The sequence below is a fragment of the Microtus oregoni genome, unplaced genomic scaffold, assembly GCF_018167655.1.
Source record: "Microtus oregoni isolate MIOR12 unplaced genomic scaffold, Mior012 000001F_ref0000356, whole genome shotgun sequence".
Classification (NCBI taxonomy): domain Eukaryota; kingdom Metazoa; phylum Chordata; class Mammalia; order Rodentia; family Cricetidae; genus Microtus; species Microtus oregoni.
The window spans coordinates 30,778,534-30,802,346 of record NW_024543060.1 but is presented as its reverse complement, the minus strand read 5'-3'; the positions used below and the strand labels follow the sequence as shown (position 1 = coordinate 30,802,346).

Sequence of the window (23,813 nt, the reverse complement as noted above, 5' to 3'; positions counted from 1 at the left end):
AGATGCAATTTGGACAGGGGGCAATGCCTGAGAATAGCATGAGCAGTTCTCCTTCTTAGCAGGCACCTGGAGATCCTGACCCACTTGGCAAGAACCTGTGGACAATTCACCATATAATTCTTGGCATCAACCCAGGAGTTTGTGTGCTACGTGTTCTCCTTGGTTTCACTTTGCTGGTCACAGTGCTGGTCTGAATCAGTTACAGGAGGCCATGGAATTTGTTATTAAATATTAGTGTAATTATTCTGGAAATAGTGATTTTAAACATAAGAGTTTTAAAGAAATGATGATAATTAAATGGTATCAAGAGTTAATGGGAACATTCAAGAAACAAGGAATGAAGTAGAATCACAGAAACCCACAGTTCCCTAACTCCTAATAGGTATGCCAATACCCCAAAAGCTTGAGGTAAATAGATATAAGACAGGGGACAATCAATTCTAAGTATTAGGTGTAAGTTTTCAAGTTATCTTGCTTATAGGATAAATGGAAAAACTTAGTACGTTCCCAGAGGGAATAGGGTAGTACGAAATGTAGACTGGATTGGTTCAGCTTTGGCTGGTGAGTTGACTGTGAGAACCAAGACCCTACTGGCTATAAATCTTAACTGCAAAAGACAAAACTGTCTCTTACTTCACATCATGCTGCAGCTGCATGTACTGCCAGCTGGGGACGTGGTGCTACCTGTAGGCGTGCCTAGTTAGAAAAGTACCTTTGTCGCTTGCAAATCTTTGTATGCTTCTGATGAAAGAGATATAGATCAGAAAGCTAATTGCTACTGGTGGGAACGTTGGGAGATGGAAAGATAAAGAAAGAGCCAGGGAACAAAATGGTAATTATTGTGACCCTTTTTAGGAACTTGGCATGTAAAATCTGACTGTAAATTTATTCATGCACACCTTTGGCACTGTGCAAATAAAGGTGACTCAAGGTATCTGGGGACACTTGATTGAACAACAACAGGTTGTCACAGCTTCTTGGCGCCTACTCCACAGATCCATTAGGGTCCTCAAAGCCTTCTGGAGCAAGGTTCCAGCAACTAATTTTTAAATGGAATTGTTTACATTTTTTCTGTACATTCATTCAATTGCACTTTGATATGAAGCTATTTGGAATGCTTTTATGTTATACTTGCAATCATCTTTCTCTTTTAAATCAAAACAATGTAGCTTTGAGAATCTTGTCTTACATCTAAAAAGTGTTTTAAATGTTCTGTAGTTTGATGCCTCTCTTAATGTCTAGGTGATTTTCATGTCTTAGAAATATAGCCATTACAATAGAACCTTTCACATCAGAATCCTAGTAAGGAATTATTTCACTGCTGACAACTTTGGGGCATTTACTCCCATCTACAAATGGAAGGTTTTCTCTTGCTTTCACATACCACTTACGTATAATCATGTTAGGTGTTATATCCTTTATTTTTACACTTATCCCAATTAGGAATCATTAATATCAATGACCAGTCATCTTAAATTTAGATTATTTATTCTACTATTTTTGTGCTAAAATAAAAGAAAGAAATTTCCTTAGTATTTAAAACTGATGTGCTCAGACAAATCATGTGCAATATAATACTGAATCCATGATATAATCTTATAATAACATATTGTGATAAATATACTTTAGCTGTTTTTTATGTTAAAAATATCAGATATAAAATGAGCACACCCTAAGAAGTAAAGTTACAAGAGCTCTTTAAGCCTTTAGCAGGCAACATGTTCTTCAGTCCTGTGTGGGAGACAAAGCAAATCTAAGGCTGACTTTGTAACCTGCATCAAGATTTCTTTGTAAGCAGGAATAACACCAGCCATCCGAATTTGTGTGGATTTGAAGCATTAAACAGTTTTTGATACAAAAAAAAAAAAAAAAAAAAAAAAAACAGCCATCCACCTGTCTGGGAGTTTAGTGAGTATTCCCGAAATAAGCAGTTCACATGAGGGAGGTCACTGAGAAGATCAAGCAAAAGCATTCTTCCCTGGCATCTACAGATTGACTTTGGGTCAGGTTAAAGGATTTTGCATGTATTAAAAAGCAAGGGACCAAACTAGATCTAGGGAGCTGCTAGAGAGTCCTTATCCCACAACTTATCACTAAAAGTACCTACAAAGCTGGGTATCTGAAGGATTTTTAATAACACTATATTTATGCTAATAATTTCAATCTATTTGAGCCAAACCTTGAAATATCTTGTAAATTATATTAGAATCACATGGCTTTTATTTAACTATGAAAAATGATAAGGAACTGTACCTAGGATGCAAATTATTAAGAAAGTTACACTTTAAGAAATGTGCAATTTGGGAAGATTTCTTGGTGTTAAAAATCACTTGATTTCATTATTAAGGCAGAATAGAATTACCTACCTACATATGAGGTAAAAGGGACGCAAAGCATAGAGAAGCATGGCTTTCCTAGATACAGAGAAATCGAAAATTGGCCTAGATTAGTATTATGAAATTCAAAACACTTCCTGATGACAATTTATGCTTTTTGGTGCCCTGTGTTACTTTTTGTATCAGGGCTTCCTTTTGTAAAGTATCATGTGTCACCGTGCATGAGGGAACCAATTATTCATTTTTATTTGACAACAAAGGTAAGAATTTTAGCCGTGGATATGAACATCTGAAATAATGAGTATCTTCTAAATTCTTAGCAGTTGAGAATGTTCATGTGCCTGTACTTGGGTAAATGCACAACAGTAGTAAGCCGTATAACACAATGGAATTATAAAGACAGTTTGTGTTCCATCATCTTCCCTTCTTTCTTCTGCTCCTTCAACACCGCTCTCTAATTTGGAACCTCCTTGGATCAGAGGATAACTAGGCAATACTCCCTTTGGCATTAAGAATAAATAGGTATATTTTTGAACAAGAAATGATGTTTATAAGCACCCTATATATTTCTGGTAAACACAAGAAGCCCGTAAGAAAGGTTCCTTTGGGTAGAAAGCAGATTTGTTCCTAAAATAAATATATTTTTCCCTTTAATACCAAGTATAAACAGATCACATGAAGCTCCCTTTTAAAAGATTAACATTGCCTAAATTCAAGACAGCTAGCTCATGGTGTGAAGCAAACTCAAAGATTATGAGTTTTCTCTTCAATCTTTCTACGCCATCATTGGGAAATGAATGAATGTTAATAAGAAAATTACAGTGTAGCTGGGTTTGTATTATTTGTCAGAAAAAACCTGGGGTATTGGTTTTCTGCCAGCTTCTGAAAAGTTGCAGATTAGAAGAAAAGTTAAATCTCACTCTTTTGACACAGAGGGGGTTTACCTAAGAGTGGAAACCATAACTGGGCTTTCTGTTGCATTACATTAACACCAGCGCAAGGGAAACTAGGGCGGTGAAACAGGAGAACTGCTGTGAGTTCAATACCAGTTAACCACATACTATCAGACCAAAACTGCGTCTCAAAACTGCAGAGTAAATAAATGAATAAAGGTAACCTGCGTTCAGCATTATAATACCCCTACTGTAAACTTTGAACATATAATTTGACAATGCAAGATTTATTTCCCATATATATATATATATATATATATATATATATATATATATATATATTATGTTCACATAATATAAACACACATAATATATATATATATTCCCATATATATATATATATATTATGTTCACATAATATAAACACACATATATTTATGTTCCCAGAAGTGTAGATGGATAGTTAGATAGATTAGAGATCGATAGATAATGTTTCCTAAAGTATATGTGATGATATAAAATCAGTAGTATTAGTGGGCACATATTTGCTACATATGAAGGCAAAGAAATTTTGTCTCAAAACACTATGTCAAATGAACTTTATGCTAATTAAACTTGGAAGAAATAGAAGATAATGGGAAAAGTTAGATTCTTGTTATTCTCAGCAAAGCATGACACTTTGTGAAAATCAAGTATATGTCTGTATCCTATGACAACACTATTATGCAAGATATTTGCTACTCAATATTCATATCAAACAGAAGATAAAGCCTGATGATTTTTTAATGATGTTACTTGGCAATTTCTTTTTTTCTTGTAGATTGAGAATGAAATGACAGCTACATATCTTGGCTACCACACCTCTTTTATCCTTCGTCTATCTTTTTCATCCAGTTGCATCACTCCATCCCATCCTCCCAAGCACCTGTCACTTCTTATACATCACCTGCTGTTACCTTCCATCACCCACGTCTCCACATATGCTTTCCGTACGGGTAATGCTGCCCTTGCATTTCTTCATTCTGCAGATTTCACTCAGTTTTCAGTGCTGACTTGAAATGTCATGTTTCCTTTCATGCTGTGATGCTGTCAGCTGTCACTTCATATGTTGTCAGATCATTTACCTCAGTGTTGGAATCTTCTTTGCTCTTCAGAGTCCCCACATCTAATTTGTCCTCTTGGTGAAAGCAAGCTGTGAGACAAAACCATGATTAAATAGATGAAGAGAGGCATCTGAGGATACACATGACTAATTGCTCATGAAAGTCTGCGTGCAGAGGGCAACATTATTCTAGCAGCTCAAGTCGGTTGTTTTATCTTTTGTTATTATACTTTTAGTAATAAATACAATATTATTTTTTATTTACTATTACATTTTAGTTCTTTGATTGTGTACAAATAAGTAGGTTGTGAATAGACTAAACGTTTACATTTTAGTTCTTTGTTTTTGTACAAATAAGTAGATTGTGAATAGGTTTAGTTGACTAGCTATGCTGACAAAGTACTCATTTAGATTTCTTTTTCCATTGTAGAAATACACCTATCAGCTTTCCTACTGTATTCATGGAGCTGTAAACAAATACTTTGCTATCTCTTTAAATGATTTCTAAACTACCAATTTTCAAAGATCTTTTGTGTATTTTCAAACTATCAGTTTTTCTAAAATCCATTGTTACTGCTATTATTGAAAAGTATGTTAATAAAATCAATATTTAACTTTATATAAAGTTAAATATATATATATATATATATATATATATATATATATATATATAGTGAGCAGACAGCTTCTGGGTGATCATGCAAGGCTGCATGGCAGTCACACAGAGAACACTCAAGCTACCGACCATATTTTATTATGTCGTGCAGCATGAGAAACTGCAATGGCATAATAAAAAATGTATCTATGGTTTGAAATCAGCTTAAGCACCATATTGCAGAATTGTTAAGAATACTAGAGCATGGACCAGACAGCCTGAAGTGTCCAAACTATAATATGCCGTGTGGTACATTGATTTTGTGCATCTCTTTTGAAACTGAAAAATGGAGAATTAAGTGTACATGTTTATAGGCAGGTTAAGAATAATAGTTATGACTAAGGATCAATTTGATAATAGAGTATTAAAAGATAAGTAAATTGTACTTTCTTTTCTTGATGTCTTTACTATGGGAATTGTCCAAAAGACTTCCATCAGAATTAATGACTACATGGCTTGCAGCTATTGGTCACCCTGATTAACTCCAGAGGACACAACAGCAAGAATTTCTACTCTCTCCACTAACTCTGATCACTATTTAGTCAGTTTCAAAATCTTCCCTCTTCCAGAGATCCTTAGCCTCTACTTTAACTATCACTGTGATCTTTCTTTTTATGAAAATATTATTTTATCATTGAGACATAGCGTAATTGCTTAGGTAAAATAGCAAATATAATCCATATACCCACCAAGGCTTTCTTGACACAGATTCTAAATTGTGGCACATAGAGATCTCCATAAACATATCTATATGTCTGCTTTATTTATTAATAGCAAACAGAATTACAGGATTTTTAAAAACTATTTACTAATGTACAAATATATGCAATAGATAGATAGTAGATAGATAGATGATAGATATGATAGTATGCGTCACATGCAAAAATATTAAAGGATTAAGTGTTCTCACATAGAATGAAATCTCTATGAATTACCATAAGGTAAAGAAGTGATTTTTGAGGGTTAGACTCTGTATTTTTAAATCATTTAATCTCAGTCTTGATGTGTAACTTATTTTTGAAGTTAGTGTGGGACAATTCTGTATTCTGTCAATTATGTTTTAAATAAATGTTCATTGGCCAGTAGCCAGACAGGAGGTATAGGCAAGACAACCAGACAGGAAGTAGAGTCAGGGCAATAAGAACAGGAGTATTCTGGGAAGAAGGAAGCTCTTTCTGCAGTCCTGCCCTGACACTGAAGAAGGAATATGTGACCTGCCCAGCCGAAAAAGAAACCAAGCCATGTGGCTAACATAGAAAAGAATAATGGATTAATGTAAGTTATATTTTTAACTTTTTTTTTATTGAGAAAAGGAGAGAAAAAAAAAACAAACAAACAAGTTTCCTCCTCCTCCCAGCCTCCCATTTCCCACCCCCTCCTCCCATCCTTCTCCCCCTCCCCCCACTCCTCTCTCCCTCCCTCTCCAGTCCAATGAGCAGTCAGGGTTCCCTGCCCTGTGGAAAGTCCAAGGTCCTCCCCCCGCCATCCATTTCTAGGAAGGTGAACATCCAAACTGGCTAGGCTCCCACAAAGCCAGCACATTACTTAGGTTCAAAACCCCGTTCCATTGTCCTTGGGTTCTCATCAGCCCTCATTGTTCGCCATGCTCAGAGAGTACAGTTTTATCCCATGCTTTTTCAGTCACAGTCCAGCTGGCCTTGGTGAGCTCCCAATAGATCAGCTCCACTGTCTCAATGGGTGGGTGCTCCCCTTGTGGTCCCGACTCCTTTGCTCATGTTCTCCCTCCTTCTGCTTCTCATTGGGACCTTGGGAGTTCAGTCCGGTGCTCCAGTGTGGGTCTCTGTCTCTGTCTCCATTCATCACCAGATGAAGGTTGTATGATGATATGCAAGATATTTGTCAGTATTGCTATAGGATAGGATCATTTCAGGTTCCCTATCAAACCTGAGCTATGGGCCAATCAGTTTATAACGAATGTAGACTCTGTGTGATTTCTTTGGGACAAAGGGCTATGGGAACTGGGCAGGACAGAAACCACAACAAGCAAGCCCAACAAGCAGGCTCTTATGTTACGTGAAGGTTCCTATCAAATACAGCAAAATGAGTGTAAATTTCAGAATTATCTATTCAAGCAAGTATCAAGAGTTTCCTGTGAAGTTTGCTTAAACTCCGTAATATACAATACAAAAGACAGTTGTTATGACAACATGCATTAGCATATTCCATGGTTAGTGTCCTAGACTGTTAACAGTGCAATTTGTTATCTGTGCATGTGACAAGCAAGGTTACTGATTGTAAATAAGCCTGTAACAGTGCTCTAACTGGTGTCATCTTTCTTATAACTTTTTATATATTTTAAAAATCTAATAAATATTACCAAGTATTAATTCAAATTAATATATAATTTCTGTTTAATCATTTCTATTATATGCAAAGTAATAATAGTTTATAGAATCTAAGATTAGAAAACTATTTTTTAATCTTAGAATACTGAATGTTGCAATAACAAAAATTCCATATATATATATATATATATATATATATATATGGACTTCCTTAATTAAGATATGTATTTCACACTGTGTAATTTGTTTTTAACTATATGTTTTACATTTTGCCATCCAAACTATAATGTTAACTTTTTATCTAATTTGTGTTTTCAGGTTGTATTCTGTTGGGGGTCGAGATGGAAGTTCTTGTTTGAGTTCAATGGAATATTATGATCCTCATACAAACAAGTGGAGCATGTGTGCACCGATGTGTAAGAGGAGAGGGGGTGTTGGAGTGGCCACCTGCGATGGTTTTCTCTATGCAGTGGGTGGTCATGATGCTCCTGCTTCAAACCACTGTTCCCGGCTCCTGGACTATGTGGAAAGGTGAGCCACAAGGGCACTAGAGAAGAGCAAATATGTCTCCCAGAACTAACTTAATTACTTCTCCTCTCCCTCTCTCCCTCTCTATCACTCTCCCTCCATCCCTTATTTCCCATTTCAAATAAGTGTATTTGCTGATTGATGAAATTGAGGTCTTCCCAGTTTTAAGCCATTCCTTTGGCTTCATTAAATATTACCCCATTTAAATTTTGCACAAAACTTCAATTACTATGGAAAATAATGATATATGCATACAAATATCTTGAAAACAAAAAAAGTTATTTATTTTACAAAATGAATTTTTAATCAATTTAAAGGTCCAGTTATGGTTTGCAAGTACCTAAAAAATTAAAATGACCATTATCATGACTAAAAGTTTCAGAATATTAATCCGTCAAAATTTTGACCGTGAGAACAAAATTTCTTAATTTTATTTTACAGTTCATACTTTTAAAAGTTATCATTTCTAGAATAAAATTTGAGTATAGTTGCAATTTGCATTTTATTGTCCTTGGATTTTAGGTATGATCCAAAAACAGACACATGGACTATGGTGGCTCCTCTGAGTATGCCTAGAGATGCTGTTGGTGTCTGTCTCCTTGGTGATCGACTATATGCTGTTGGTGGCTATGATGGGCAAACATACCTCAACACCATGGAATCATATGATCCACAAACTAATGAGTGGACACAGGTAACATTATTATGGGAATAGTTACTAGAAGTGAAACAGAATTTATTTAAATTACACTTTATGGAGAATGACTATCCTAATTGCAATCTATCTTGTATAACCACCTTGCCTTAAAGTGACTAATTTAGTCATGCATTGTGAAAGATGCAAGAAATGAATAATTCTGTGTATTATTTTCTCATGCATATAATACTATAATAAATTTGTATTCCTAAAATATATTCATCTTTCAAGGTGTTCTTTAATAAATCAATACAGGGAACACAAGGGGTTGAGTGACCAAAACTAAAAATTGAGAGAATAATGTATTTGCAAATGAAGCTATAATAGGATATTTGATTTTAAAAATGTCTGCAGCAAGAACACAGAGGTTGCAGAATTTGTCTTTCCTGACAGTAATTTTTTCCTGTGTGCATTATTGCTCTTTGTTGAGATTATCCACTTGGTAAAGCTGTAAGAATCAGTAAGCAATAATCTCAATGTCAAAAGCAGAAAACAGAGTAAATATATGTCCCCAGTTGATTTTACAAAATAAACAGAAAAGGATCCGAATTTCCCGGTGTTCATCAGATAGAAATCTCCATTGCCTGGCAAGTTGAAGAGAAATGATTGGCTCCTCTTGAGTGAATGATTATTTTTGAATATGCACTGGAGCTACATACTCAGGATCAGAATAGAATGAAATAAGTCCCATTCTCTTTGAAAAGCTCCACCTATCAGAATAGAGTAGGAAACAAGAAAACTACAGAGCAACCTCTTTAGAGAAGAAAGCATCCTGAAGAACCAATCCTGTGGTTGTCTTGCTTATAAGAGACAGAAGGAAACATCCTCAGAAGTGTTCCCTTAAATTCAGTTGTTGTATATTTAACTTTTGTTTTCCTACCTTTTTCTTTAGTTAAAAATATAACAGCAAGATATTAGTAAAGTTGCCACTGATGAGCACAGTAAAATTCAAAACAATTATCGAGTTGAAACTAACAGTACACACAATTTATATGTTTTAATCTTAATATGATTTAATCATTGACAGTTCTGATTTGGTTCATACAAACAAAGAAAACTTTATCTGAAAATTTTAATAACTATACATTAATTATATTTGCATATATCCTCATTGATAATACATCTTTAGTAATGTTTCATCTCAGCAGCCTCATTCAGTTAGATTAGCATCTATGTTCAATTGTTGGGTAAGACACTTTCATTGTGAATAATTCCTTCTCCAAAAGCAAAACTATATATTTGCCTGACTTAGAGGAGTAAAGGAAAGATGTTGGTGGGGGTGGGGGTGGGGGAGGGGAAGAGCACTGTTAGAACTGAATTCTTTGACATTCCATTTTTTACTCCAGTTTCAAAAGGATTATTTACCCAAACAGCATTGGCAATAAAAGAAAGCAGGAATGGATTTTTTATATATTATTTCACTGAAATGCTCCAGGATATATTTTGATGCTTCACTTTACTAAGTCCCTAGTGTTTCCACAGCAGTTATACTGTGAATTCAGTACACTTTATTTGTTAGGAAAAAGTCTCACTTGCGTGGTATGAAGTTTAGACACAGTACCAATAATAAAGGAACGTTAGGTAAATGGAATATATAGTTGCATAAAATATAATGTAATATCTTCATTAAATATTTATGATAAAGTATCATTGTGCTCATCATTCCTCTAAAATTGATATCAAAACAATGTCAGTGTTAATAACTGGTAAAAGATGGAAAAGCATCTTTTCATCATTTTTTTAAATCTCTGGACCATATAGTAGTTTACAAACAGAAGATTAGTTTCATTACACTTTTGTTTTAATATAGTAAATATAAATTTTCAAACTATTAAATTAAATATTTTACTTTTATAACTGGTACAATTCATAAATATAAAAGAAAAATACCAAATTAAACATTTTGCTGTTATATCTTTTCATCTCTTAGACTTTTAAGACTTTTTAGTACCTATCAGGAGAAACCTCCCAGACACATAAAAATAAATTTGCATATATGAAATAAAACACCTTTTGGAAATGTTCATTATTCTAGTCTAACTTTGTCGAATGAGGCTGGTCACTTTTGCTTTATTTCCACATTAAAGTGCATGAAATCTGTTGACTAGCTCCCCCACAAAGGGCTCGTCCTCAGAATAAATAAGGAAAATCTATTATCTTTGAAAATATCCAAGAATACATGTTTTAAAAAATGTGCTACGTTAGATAGAATTATAAGAATTGTCATAACCTGTCATCATTTGTTTTACGAGTAAATTATACTCATATTGGCACATATGTAGGTTAGTGAATTTTACTGTGACATTTAATATTGAGCTTAACCCTTGCACTTGGTTAGAAAATATGTGTTTCAAGCAACAAAGTAAATTTATCATTTATCTCTGACTAAGGTAAAAGCACATAGTCTTCTTACTGCCACTACTGTGTGGAATGTTTATGCTATAGGGCAGGTGTAGACGCTTGTTACATACATCAATTGATTATTATCATTATTCTTTCATGCTGGAGTGAAATTTATATGGACCTAATTTATAAAGAGGAATTTTTGAAAAGTAACTAAGAAACCTAGTACCACAAATACACCTTTGCTTGACAATACTAATGGAATCTGTGACCAGTCTTTTCTGGTCACCACAATGAAATTTATAATGCTTGAGGAAATAATAAGAGGAGTTTTTAAGATATATGAAATAAGTTAGTTCAAATAACAAAATATAATCTCTTTTCACTGTTTAAAATACTGTAAGTGGAGGTTTCTTTCCTGCCTGTCAGTTCCCAAATATCCATTTTGAGGGTTAAAAATTAATTACAAACTGTTTGGCCTAGTAGCTCAGACTTATTATTACTAGTTCTTACAACTTAAATTAACTCATTTTTATTATTCTATATTTTATTATAATCTGTCTTGTGACTTAACATCTTGCTTCTCCTGCATCTGCTGGCATCTCTCTGATTCCACCTTCTTTATCTCTGTGTCTTTGCTTGGATTTCCTACCTACCTCTATTCTCCCCTGACATAAGCCAAATCAGCTTCTTTATTAACCAGTGGTCTTAAAACATAATCACAGCATGCAAAAGAACATCCCACATCAATTGATCTCAAAAATATAAAATGTTTAAAGCATAATCATAATATATTTGGCTGAGGAAATACTCATCACTGTGATATAGCCTACATGGACTACATAGAAAACTTTAGGCTCTGAATGTAATGTTAAAAGTGGCCTAAAAAGAAAGAGTAAGTTAAGCCGATAAATATTCAGGAATTATTTAGCTTTTTAAAAATCAGCATATGTAAGAGCTGGAGTAATAACTCTTGCCAACTTTCACTGAGCAAAATAATTTGGAAAACATTGTTTGGGGAGATAAACAGGTAGTACATTATATATGAACAGAAAGCCTGCAAATGATCCTTCTTTAAGAGAATAGATATTGAAGGATGTTTAACTTTTGTTTTTATTGTTCTCTCATACATTACATCCTGATGACAGTTTCCTCTCCCTTCACAATCATCCAAGCTCCCCATCCCTCATGACACTCTCCCTAAAGAAAGAAACAAACAAACTGCCCTGCAGGGACAGTGTGGGAGGTTCTTCTGTCTATGTGTTGCTTTTTTTTTTTTGTTAATTAATAAAGAACCTGGCTTGGCCTGGTAGGCTAGAACAGAGCAAGGTGGAGAAAACTAAACTGAATACTGGGAGAAAGAAGAGAGGATTTAGGGAGAAGCCATGGAGCAGCCATAGACAGAGGTTCTGAAACTTGCTTGTAGGCCACAACCTCATTGTGATGCACAGATTAATGGATATGGGTTAAATTAAGATGTAAGAGTTACCAAATAAGAAGCTAGAGCTAATAGGCCAAGCAGTGATTTTTTTTTTTTTTTGGCTTTTTGAGACAGGGTTTCTCTGTGGCTTTGGAGCCTGTCCTGGAACTAGCTCTGTAGACCAGGCTGGTCTCGAACTCACAGAGATCCGCCTGCCTCAGCCTGCCGAGTGCTGGGATTAAAGGCGTGTGCCACCACCGCCCGGCCCCAAGCAGTGATTGAAATAACACAGTTTCAGTGTAATTATTTCAGAGCTAAGTGGCAGGGAACTAACTAGCGACCTCCTAAAAACACAAGGACACCAACCAAGCATGGAATAACAAATTACAATAAACTAGGTAGGCACAAACCCTCCTATCAAAGCTGGGCAAGGGGACCTCAGTAGGAAGAAAATGGTTTAAAAAGCAAGTAAACCTTGTCAGAGACACTCACCAACCTATCTTTCCCACTGTTAGGAGTCCCACAGGAAAACTAACCTACTCAACAGTAACATCTATGCAAAGATCTTAGTTCAGACCTCTACTGGGTCTGTGATTGTTGCATTAGTCTCTGTGAGCCCTTGTGAGCCCTGCTAATTTGATTCTGTGAACCTGATGTCCTTGACCCCTCTGACTCCTATATTCCTTCCTCTCCCTCTTCTGTAGGGATTCCCTGGCTCCTGCTAGTCTTTGTCTGTGGGTCTTTGCAACTCCCATCAGATTCTGGATCATGCCTTTCTGATGACAATTGGGCTTATAGATGTGATGTGGAGATGAACATATATCCCATGTTCATGTATCCATAGGATTAACATAGTAAAATTGGCTTTCTACAAAAAGCAATCAATTGGGTTTCTATGAAACCCAACCCCCATCAAAATTCCAACACAATTCTTCACAGACCTTGAAAGGACAAAACACAACTTCAAATGAAAAACCAGCTAAACAAAAGCAAAAACAAACATGAATAGCTATAAAAAATAATAATTATATTTCAATTATTGGATTTTTATTTTTTTATTTAAATTTATTTATTTATTAAGGATTTCTGCCTCGTCCCCACAACCGCTTCCCATTTCCCTCCCCCTCCCCCGATCAAATCCCCCTCCCTCATCTGCTCGAAGAGCAATCAGGGTTCCCTGACCTGTGGGAAGCCCAAGGACTGCCCACCTCTATCCAGGTCTTGTAAGGTGAGCATCCAAACTGCCTAGGCTCCCACAAAGCCAGTACGTGCAGTAGGATCAAAAACCCACTGCAGGTGGCATCGCCCAGCGCAGCCTATCTGGGCGCTGGGTCCGAGTACCCGGGGCTCCCGGGCGGGCAGCAGTTCCTTTGTTTCTGTGGCCTGCCTGCACCAAGCGGGGTAGGCGCTTTGTCTGCGAGCTGCCCAACCAGCACGGAGGCCTGATCTTTCGGCGCCAGGAGACCCAGCATTGGGGAGACCCAGCATTGGGAGAGCCAACATTGGGGAGAGACAGCGTTTGGTAGGCAAGGAGACCTAATCCGGTAAAAGAAGATCCATAGGGAGCATTTGGAAGAAGAGATGGGCCGACGTCAAGGCAAGAATTCGCCCAACAAGCTGAAAAGCAACATGAAGCTACCAGAAACCAGCGACCTCACAACGGGAGGACAAGAACCCCTTAATCAAGAGGAAGGAGAAAAGATTGACTTCATGAAAGTGATTGACACCCTTAAACAGCATGTAAAAAACGCCCTTATAGAAATGGATGAGAAATATAACAGAAAGTTTGAAGAATTGAATAAATCAGTGAATGATACCCTAGAAAACCAAGGAAAAACAATCAAACAGATAATGGAAACAGTTCAAGACCTGAAAACTGAAATGGAGGCAAAGAAGAAAACACAAACAGAGGGCCGTCTGGACATGGAAAATCTAGGTAAACGAATAGAGACTACAGAAACAAGCATAACCAGCAGAATACAAGAGATAGAAGAAAGACTCTCGGATTCTGAAGATACCATAGAGAAAATAAACACACTGATCAAAGAAAACAGCAAGTCCAACAAACTCTCATCACAAAACATTCAGGAAATATGGGACACAATAAAAAGACCAAACCTAAGAATAATAGGAGTAGAAGAAGGAGAAGAAGGGCAGCTCAATGGTCCAGAAAATCTATTTAATAAAATTATAGAAGAAAACTTTCCCAACCTAAGGAAAGATTTTCCTATGAAGGTGCAAGAAGCATACAGAACACCGAATAGGCTGGATCAAAAAAAAAAAAACATCCCCTCGCCATATAATTATCAAAACACAAAGCATACAGAATAAGGAAAGAATATTAAGAGCTGCAAAGGAAAAAGGCCAAATTACTTATAAAGGTAAACCTATCAGACTTACACCTGACTTCTCCATGGAAACCATGAAAGCCAGAAGGTCCTGGATAGATGTACTGCAGAAACTGAGAGACCATGGGTGCAAGCCCAGATTACTATACCCAGCCAAGCTTTCATTCACTATAAATGGAGAAAATAAAATCTTCCAGGATAAAAACAAATTTAAACAATACGCAGCCACAAATCCAGCCTTACAGAAAGTACTTGAAGGAAAATCACTAACCAAGGAGTCCAACAATGACCACAATAACTCAGACATCTAGAGACCCTTCACCAACACAAAACAAAGAAGGGAAACACACAAACTCTACGACTAAAAAAAAAATGACCGGAGTTAACAACCACTGGTCATTAATATCACTTAATGTTAATGGACTCAACTCACCTATAAAAAGGCACAGGCTAAGAGATTGGATAAGAAAACAGGATCCAACATTCTGCTGTTTACAAGAAACACACCTCAACCACAAAGACAGGCACCTACTCAGAGTAAAGGGCTGGGAAAAGGCCTATCAAGCAAATGGACCTAAGAAACAGGCAGGTGTGGCCATACTAATCTCTAACAAAGTTGACTTTAAACTTAAATCAATCAGAAGAGATGGAGAGGGGCATTTTATACTCATAACAGGAACAGTTCATCAGGATGAAGTCTCAATCCTGAACATCTATGCCCCTAATATAAAAGCACCCACGTACATAAAAGAAACATTGCTAAAATTCAAGGCAGCCATCAAACCGCACACACTAATAGTAGGAGACTTCAACACTCCTCTCTCACCAATGGACAGGTCAATCAGACAGGAACCTAACAGAGAAATAAGAGAATTAGTGGAGGTAATGTATCAAATGGACTTAACAGACATCTATAGAACATTCCATCCAAATAGGAAAGAATATACCTTCTTCTCTGCAGCTCACGGAACCTTCTCGAAAATCGACCACATAGTCGGTAACAAAGCAAACATCCACAGTTACAAAAAAATATTAGTAACCACCTGTGTCTTATCAGATCACCATGGATTAAAGTTAGAATTCAACAATAATGCTACCCCCAGAAAGCATACAAAGTCATGGAAACTGAACAGTCAACTATTGAACCATAGCTGGATTAAGGAAGAAATAAAGAAAGAAATTAAAGTCTTCCTGGAATTCAATGAAAATAAAGAAACAACATACTCAAACTTATGGGACACTATGAAAGCAGTCCTAAGAGGAAAGTTCATAGCACTAAGTGCCCACTTAAAGAAAACAGAGAAAGCTCACATTGGAGAATTAACAGCCCACCTGAAAGCTCTAGAAAAAAAAGAAGCAGACTCACCTAGGAGGAGTAGAAGACTGGAAATAATCAAAATGAGGGCTGAAATCAACAAAATAGAAACACAGAAAACAATACAAAAAATCAATGAAACAAAAAGCTGGTTCCTGGAGAAAATCAACAAGATTGACAAACCACTATCCAAGCTAATCAAACGGCAGAGAGAGAATTTGCAAATTAATAAGATCAGAAATGAAAAGGGGGACATAACCACAGACACAGAGGAAATTCAGAGAATCATTAGATCTTACTACAAAAGCCTATATGCCACAAAATTGGAAAATGTAAAGGAAATGGATACTTTTTTAGATAAATATCATATACCAAAGTTAAATCAGGACCTGGTGAACAATCTAAATAGACCTGTTAGTAGTGAAGAATTAGAAGAGGTTATCAAAAACCTCCCTACCAAAAAAAGCCCAGGACCAGATGGTTTCAATGCGGAATTCTACCAGATCTTCCAAGAAGATCTAATACCTATACTCCTTAATGTATTCCACAAGATAGAAACAGAAGGGTCATTACCAAACTCCTTTTATGAAGCCACAATTACTCTGATACCAAAACCACTCAAAGACTCAACCAGGAAAGAGAACTACAGGCCAATCTCACTCATGAATATCGACGCAAAAATCCTCAACAAAATACTGGCAAATCGAATCCAAGAACACATCCGAAAAATTATCCATTATGATCAAGTAGGCTTCATTCCTGAGATGCAGGGCTGGTTCAACATACGAAAATCTATCAATGTAATCCAGCATATAAATAAACTGAAAGAAAAAAACCATATGATCATTTCATTAGATGCTGAAAAAGCATTTGACAAAATTCAACATCCATTTATATTAAAAGTCTTGGAGAGATTAGGGATACAAGGGTCATACCTAAATATAATAAAAGCTATATACAGCAAGCCGACAGCTAACATCAAATTAAACGGAGAGAAACTCAAAGCCATCCCACTTAACTCAGGAACAAGACAAGGCTGTCCACTCTCCCCATACCTCTTCAATATAGTGCTTGAAGTTCTAGCAATAGCAATAAGACAACATAATGGGATCAAGGGGATTCGAATTGGAAAGGAAGAAGTTAAACTTTCGTTATTTGCAGATGATATGATAGTGTACATAAGCGACCCCAAAAACTCCACCAAAGAACTCCTACAGCTGATAAACAGCTTTAGTAATGTGGCAGGATACAAGATCAACTCCAAAAAATCAGTCGCCCTCTTATACACAAAGGATATGGAAGCAGAGAGGGAAATCAGAGAAGCTTCACCATTCACAATAGCCAAAAACAGCATAAAATATCTTGGGGTACATCTAACCAAGGAAGTGAAAGATCTATTTGACAAGAACTTTAAGGCATTGAAGAAAGAAATTGAAGAGGATACCAAAAAATGGATGGACCTCCCTTGCTCTTGGATTGGGAGGATCAACATAGTAAAAATGGCAATTCTACCAAAGGCTATTTATAGATTCAATGCAATCCCCATCAAGATCCCATCAAAATTCTTCACAGATCTGGAGAGGACAATAATCAACTTTATATGGAAAAACAAAAAACCCAGGATAGCCAAAACAATCCTATACAATAAAGGATCTTCTGGAGGCATTACCATCCCTGACTTCAAACTCTATTACAGAGCTACAGTAATGAAAACAGTGTGGTACTGGCATAAAAACAGAGAAGTCGACCAATGGAATCGTATAGAAGACCCGGATTTTATCCCACAAACCTATGAACACCTGATTTTCGATAAAGGAGCTAAAAGTATAAAATGGAAGAAAGAAAGCATCTTCAACAAATGGTGCTGGCACAACTGGATGTCATCTTGTAGAAGAATGAAAATAGACCCTTATCTATCACCGTGCACAAAACTCAAGTCCAAATGGATTAAAGACCTCAATATCAGCCCGAACACACTGAACCTGATAGAAGAGAAAGTGGGAAGTACCCTACAGGAGCTGGGCACAGGAGATCGCTTCCTATGTATAACCCCAGAAGCACAGACATTAAGGGCAACATTGAATAAATGGGACCTACTTAAACTGAGAAGCTTCTGTAAAGCAAAGGACATAGTCAATAAGACACAAAGGCAACCTACTGATTGGGAGAAGATCTTCACCAACCCCACAACAGACAAAGGTCTGATCTCCAAAATATATAAAGAACTCAAGAAACTAGACTTTAAAATGCTAATTAACCCAATTAAAAAATGGGGCACTGAACTGAACAGAGAATTCTCAGCAGAGGAAGTTCAAATGGCCAAAAGACACTTAAAGTCGTGCTCAACTTCCTTAGCAATCAGGGAAATGCAAATCAAAACAACTTTGAGATATCATCTTACACCTGTCAGAATGGCTAAAGTCAAAAACACCAAGGATAACCTTTGCTGGAGAGGCTGTGGAGGAACGGGTACCCTCATCCATTGCTGGTGGGAATGCCATCTTGTGCAACCACTGTGGAAGTCAGTGTTTCGGTTTCTCAGGAAATTCGGGATCAACTTACCCCTGGACCCAGCAATACCACTCCTGGGAATATACGCAAGAGATGCTCTATCATATGACAAAAGCATTTGTTCAACTATGTTCATAGCAGTATTATTTGTAATAGCCAGAACCTGGAAACAACCTAGATGCCCTTCAATGGAAGAATGGATGAAGAAAGTATGGAATATATACACGCTAGAGTACTACGCTGCGGTAAAAAACAATGACTTCTCGAATTTTGCAGGCAAATGGATGGAAATAGAAAACACTATCCTGAGTGAGGTGTCCCAGACCCAAAAAGATGAACTTGGGATGTACTCGCTCATAATTGGTTTCTAGCCATAAATTAGGGCCACGGAGTCTACAATAGGTGAACCTAAAGAAGCTAAGTAAGAAGGTGAACCCAAGGAAAAACATATAGTTATCCTCTTGGCTAAGGGAAGTAGACCCAATCGCCGGGGAGAAAATTAGGATCTTGGGGGTGGGGTGGGATGCGGGTAAGGGGAGATGGGGAGAGAAAAGGTAGAAGGGAAGGAGGGGGGATTTAGGGAATCAGGAGAATTGGGATAAAGGAAAGGTGGATAAGGGAGCACGGAACCACAATTCTTAGTTAAGGGAACCACTTTAGGGTGAGCAAGAGATTTGACCCTAGAGGGGCTCCCAAGTGCCCAACATGAGGTTCCCAGTTAGTTCCTTGGGTAGCTGAGGATTGGGAACCTGAAATGACCCTATCCGAGAGCAATACTGACGAATATCTTGCATATCATCATAGAACCTTCATCTGGTGATGGATGGAGACAGAGACAGAGACCCACACTGGAGCACTGGACTGAGCTCCCAAGGTCCCAATGAGGAGCAGAAGGAGGGAGAACATGAGCAAAGAAGTCGGGACCACGAGGCGTGCACCCACCCACTGAGACAGTGGAGCTGATCTACTGGGAGCTCACCAAGGCCAGCTGGACTGTGACCGAAAAAGCATGGGATAAAACCGGACTCTCTGAACATGGCGAACAATGAGGGCTAATGAGACGCCAAGGACAATGGCACGGGGTTTTGATCCTACTTAATGTGCTGGCTTTGTGGAAGCCTAACCAGTTTGGATGTTCACCTTCCTAGATATGGACGGAGGGGGGAGGACCTAGGACTTACCACAGGGCAGGGAACCTGGACTGCTCTGTGGACTGGAGAGGGAGGGGGAGAGGAGTGGGGGGAGGGGTAGAAGGGTGGGAGGAGGGGGAGAAGGGTGGGAGGAGGGGGAGGGAAATGGGAGGCTGGGAGGAGGTGGAAACTTGTTTTTTGTTTATGTTTTTTTTCTTCTTTTCTTAATAAAAAAAAATTATAAAAAAAAAAATTAAAAACAAACAAAAAAAAAAACCCACTGCAATTGTTCTTGAATTCTCAGTATTCCTCATTGTCCGCTATGTTCAGCTAGTCCGGATTTATCCCATGCTTTTTCAGTCCTAGGCCAGCTGGCCTTGGTGAGATCCCAATAGAACATCCCCATTGTCTTAGTGTGTGGGTGCACCCCTCGTGGTCCTGAGTTCCTTGCTCGTGCTCCGTCTCCTTCTGCTCCTGATTTGGACCTTGAGTTTTCTGTCCGGTGCTCCCGTGTGGGTCTCTGTCTCTGTCTCCTTTCATCGCCTGATGAAGGTTAATATTCATGAGGATGCCTATGTGTTTGTCTTTGGATTCACCTTCTTATTTAGCTTCTCTAGGAACATGAATTATGAGCTCAATGTCCTTTATTTATGGTTAGAAACCAAATATGAGTGAGTACATCCCATGTTCCTCTTTTTGGGTCTGGCTTACCTCACTCAGGATAGTGTTTTCTATTTCCATCCATTTGTATGCAAAATTCAAGAAGTCCTTGTTTTTTACTGCTGAGTAATACTCTAATATGTATATATTCCATACTTTCTTCATCCATTCTTCCTTTGAAGGGCATCTAGGTTGTTTCCAGGTTCTGGCTATTACAAACAATGCTGCCATGAACATAGTTGAGCATATACTTTTGTTGTATGATAGGGCCTCTCTTGGGTATATTCCCAAGAGTGGTATTGCTGGATCCAGGGGTAGGTTGATCCCGAATTTCCTGAGAAACCGAAACACTGCTTTCCAGAGTGGTTGCACAAGTTTGCATTCCCACCAGCAATGGGTGGATTTTTAAAGCATAAAATTATTAGGAGAAAGATAAACCATTGTTATACAAGATAAAATTATAACTCCATGTTTAAACATAAGCAAAGAAAACCAGCCCACAAATCACAATCCCAGTGAACCTAGACAACAATGAGGACCCTAAGAGAGACATACATAAATTTAATCTACATGGAAATTTAAAAAAAAAAAAAGACAAGATCTCCTGAGTAAATTGGGAGCATGAGGACAATGGGAGAGGGTTAAGGGGAGAGGAAAGACTGGAAGTTGGGACAGAGAAAAATGTAGAGCTCAATAAAAATCAATAAAAAGAATTATAACTCAAAAGGATACATTTGATTAGACAGTTTTTGAAACTTTTATTTTAATATATACCTAACAGTTTTATAATCAGGACCATTTTAGAAATTCTATATGTTCATTTTAATGAGGATCATATTGCAAACACATTTAGCAAAGAGTGTACCATTCAGTCATTATGTACTATCCCTGAAAAATATTTAATATGCTTTCTGTGAGTTATGTGTCTAGGGTGAATGTATAATATATTTAATTCCATATGATATCTATGGAAATTACTTTAAAGTGATTGCAGTGTCACCACTATTATAATGAAACATAACAAATGTTATCTTTGATATAACTTTTTAATTTAAATTTATTTCATTCAAATCTTACTTTAGATTTTTGCTAAAAATTTTTATGAGTAATTGCATGTTTTAATCACTCTAATATAAAAGTAATTACAGTTTTAAAAGTAGTGTTTTCAGTCCTTTCATTGTCTTGTGCTATCTTTAACTGTAATGGGGTAATGTACATTTATTTATGATATACATATATATTATATGATTTTAAAATATATCATAACTTATGTAGAGTCATATGACAGTAATCTGTGTCTTTTGTTTCATCTTTTTTAACAGATGGCTTCCTTGAATATCGGCAGAGCAGGTGCCTGTGTGGTTGTCATCAAGCAACCTTGACTAATGTGCATAACGTTTGGAAGAATTTTCTTTGCTACTGTGGCTATTTTATATCGTATGGTAAGAATGAGAAAGAACTTCCTGAGATTATAACCTCTCAGGAACAGGATTTTTATAAATTTACCTGCTGGAGCCAAAAGCAACAGAAGATCAATCAGAATTATAGGAAAGATGAAAACACAGACACAACAAGGGGCCAAGGGTTAGTTAGTTCAGAAATGATACCTGGTAATGTTCTGTATCGTAGCATATGATAACTAGAGTTACCAAAGCCTGGTTTATCAGAAGAGACCCATATTTGTAATATATAGAGTTCCTTAATGACAGATCACTCACCTGTTTTTATACTCTGTAAGGACATCCAACCAGCTGCCAAGAGTAGAAGTCATAATGCTTCATCTAGGAACATCTGATTGGTTTGATGTTTTTTCTAATCAGATGTGATGATACTTAGGAAGCAGAATGTTTTGTTGGAACAAATGTGCTTCTTTCTTATTTTCCTCAGCTTTGAAAACAATTAGAGAGACAGATGACTGTTTGTCTCTTGCATTCAGAAAACAAACTGCCCTGCTAATCTAGGCTGCATATTGCATCCAAGATAATGGCTGGATTATATTGCAACTGTGTCGTCAGTCTGAAACTGGCAAACCCAAAAGACTGCACTAAGCTTTCCGCATCGCTTTGCATTGTCAACACGCTGAGCCAAAGAGTCAATACAGCTCTGGGCATTTGCCTCGTGCAGAGTTCAGTATAAGCATGGATGCTAGTTCTTTTGGATGTTAATATACCCACTGCATGCTCAAGACCCTTAGAACTTTGCCCTTTAAAACAAAACGTAGAATTTTGAGACAGAAGTTTCCAAATCATTAAATTGGGATGATTATAACTGCTAGAAGGATGACTGAAAACAGATTTCTCATTACCCAGTTCAAACATCTTATACTGATATGCACATTATTTTAAACCAAATGTTTGTAAAACCAAGTGTAGAACTTTTATGTAACACCACTAATATATATCATGTAAATTATAAGAATAGTTAATAAAAGATACAGCATTTGCTTTTATCAGTGTGCCTTTCTTCATTTGTATTTTAGAAAAGGTAAAACAAACTGACAAGGTTATTGTATTATAGGTGTGTGTTTTTCCATGTGTGTGTTTTTCTGCATAAATTTTATTAATATCTTCTCTCATTTTGTGAGTTTTCTCTGTTACTTCCTCTGATACAAGGTCATTACTTTTGAGCAGGCATCATGTATTATTTATTTCCTAGTAGTAGAAACATGTCAGATGGTACAGTGTGTTGAGTACTTTCCACACTCGTATGAGAATCTGAGTTCGGATCCCTAGGCCCCATTAAAAAGACGATCTTGTATCTTGCCTCTGTCATCCATATACTCCTAAATACAGGTATGAGAGAGAGAAGGAAGAAGCCCAAGAAACCCCAGGACCAACTAGTTTTGCCTTGTGCACTGATAAGCAGGAAAAGACTTATCTCAAGCATGGTATAATGCAAGGAAAAGACAGCTGAATTCGTCCTCTGGCCTCTATTGATATGTCATTACTCACAGGTACCTTTGACCCCAAGACATCAAACACATAGACACATCCAAAATTTCACACCATTATAATTTTATCTAATCAAAGAAATTATTATATAATGTTCAAAAAAGGAAGATATTTTATACAAGTAGCAAAAAAAGTTTACTTTTGCATATTTACCTAGAAAAATACTAATAAAACAAAATTTAAAAACAAGGAATGATCTTGTTAATCCTTTCATGTTCTGAAGATAAAATTATATGATCAATATCAATATAGGTTTTTTTAAATCTATAGAAACATTAAATGAACTGAATGTGTTTCAAAACACCCCAAAGTTCTCTTGGTCCTTCTTAGATATCTATAGTCATACAGAGTGAGTGACTCTTTCTATTATGTATTACAATTTGTTTACATTTTCATGACTGTGTGTAGAGTGAGTATACCCCTGTATGGCTGAGCATTCACGACATAAGCATAGCCATGTCAAGGACACCAACACCTCAGACTCAGGTCAGGTCCAGGAGAACGGCAAACACTTTTCTTGTCCATGTAAAGACACTGAGAATGTTTTCAGAATTTACCAACCACAGCTTCCTTCTGAAGATTAGCTGCATCCTGAGATTGTCTCTCTCTAGAAATTCC

General features: G+C 36.8%; 1 protein-coding gene across 2 annotated transcripts in view; it reads left to right on the top strand.

Moving 5' to 3' along the window:
• Klhl1 (kelch like family member 1) overlaps nucleotides 1-22,683 on the top strand; it is a 235,906-nt gene extending 213,223 nt beyond the window's left edge. Inside the window, exons 9-11 of one of the 2 annotated variants that reach the window (XM_041669195.1) lie at nucleotides 7,611-7,823; nucleotides 8,343-8,514; nucleotides 21,567-22,683. In XM_041669195.1, coding sequence (XP_041525129.1) covers nucleotides 7,611-7,823; nucleotides 8,343-8,514; nucleotides 21,567-21,626 — 445 coding nt within the window. In that variant the 3' untranslated portion in view covers nucleotides 21,627-22,683. Of the gene's footprint in view, nucleotides 1-5,413; nucleotides 5,796-7,610; nucleotides 7,824-8,342; nucleotides 8,515-21,566 lie in introns of those variants that run through there. The other variant, XM_041669204.1, reaches the window with a different exon arrangement.
• The last annotated feature ends 1,130 nt before the right edge of the window (nucleotides 22,684-23,813 follow it).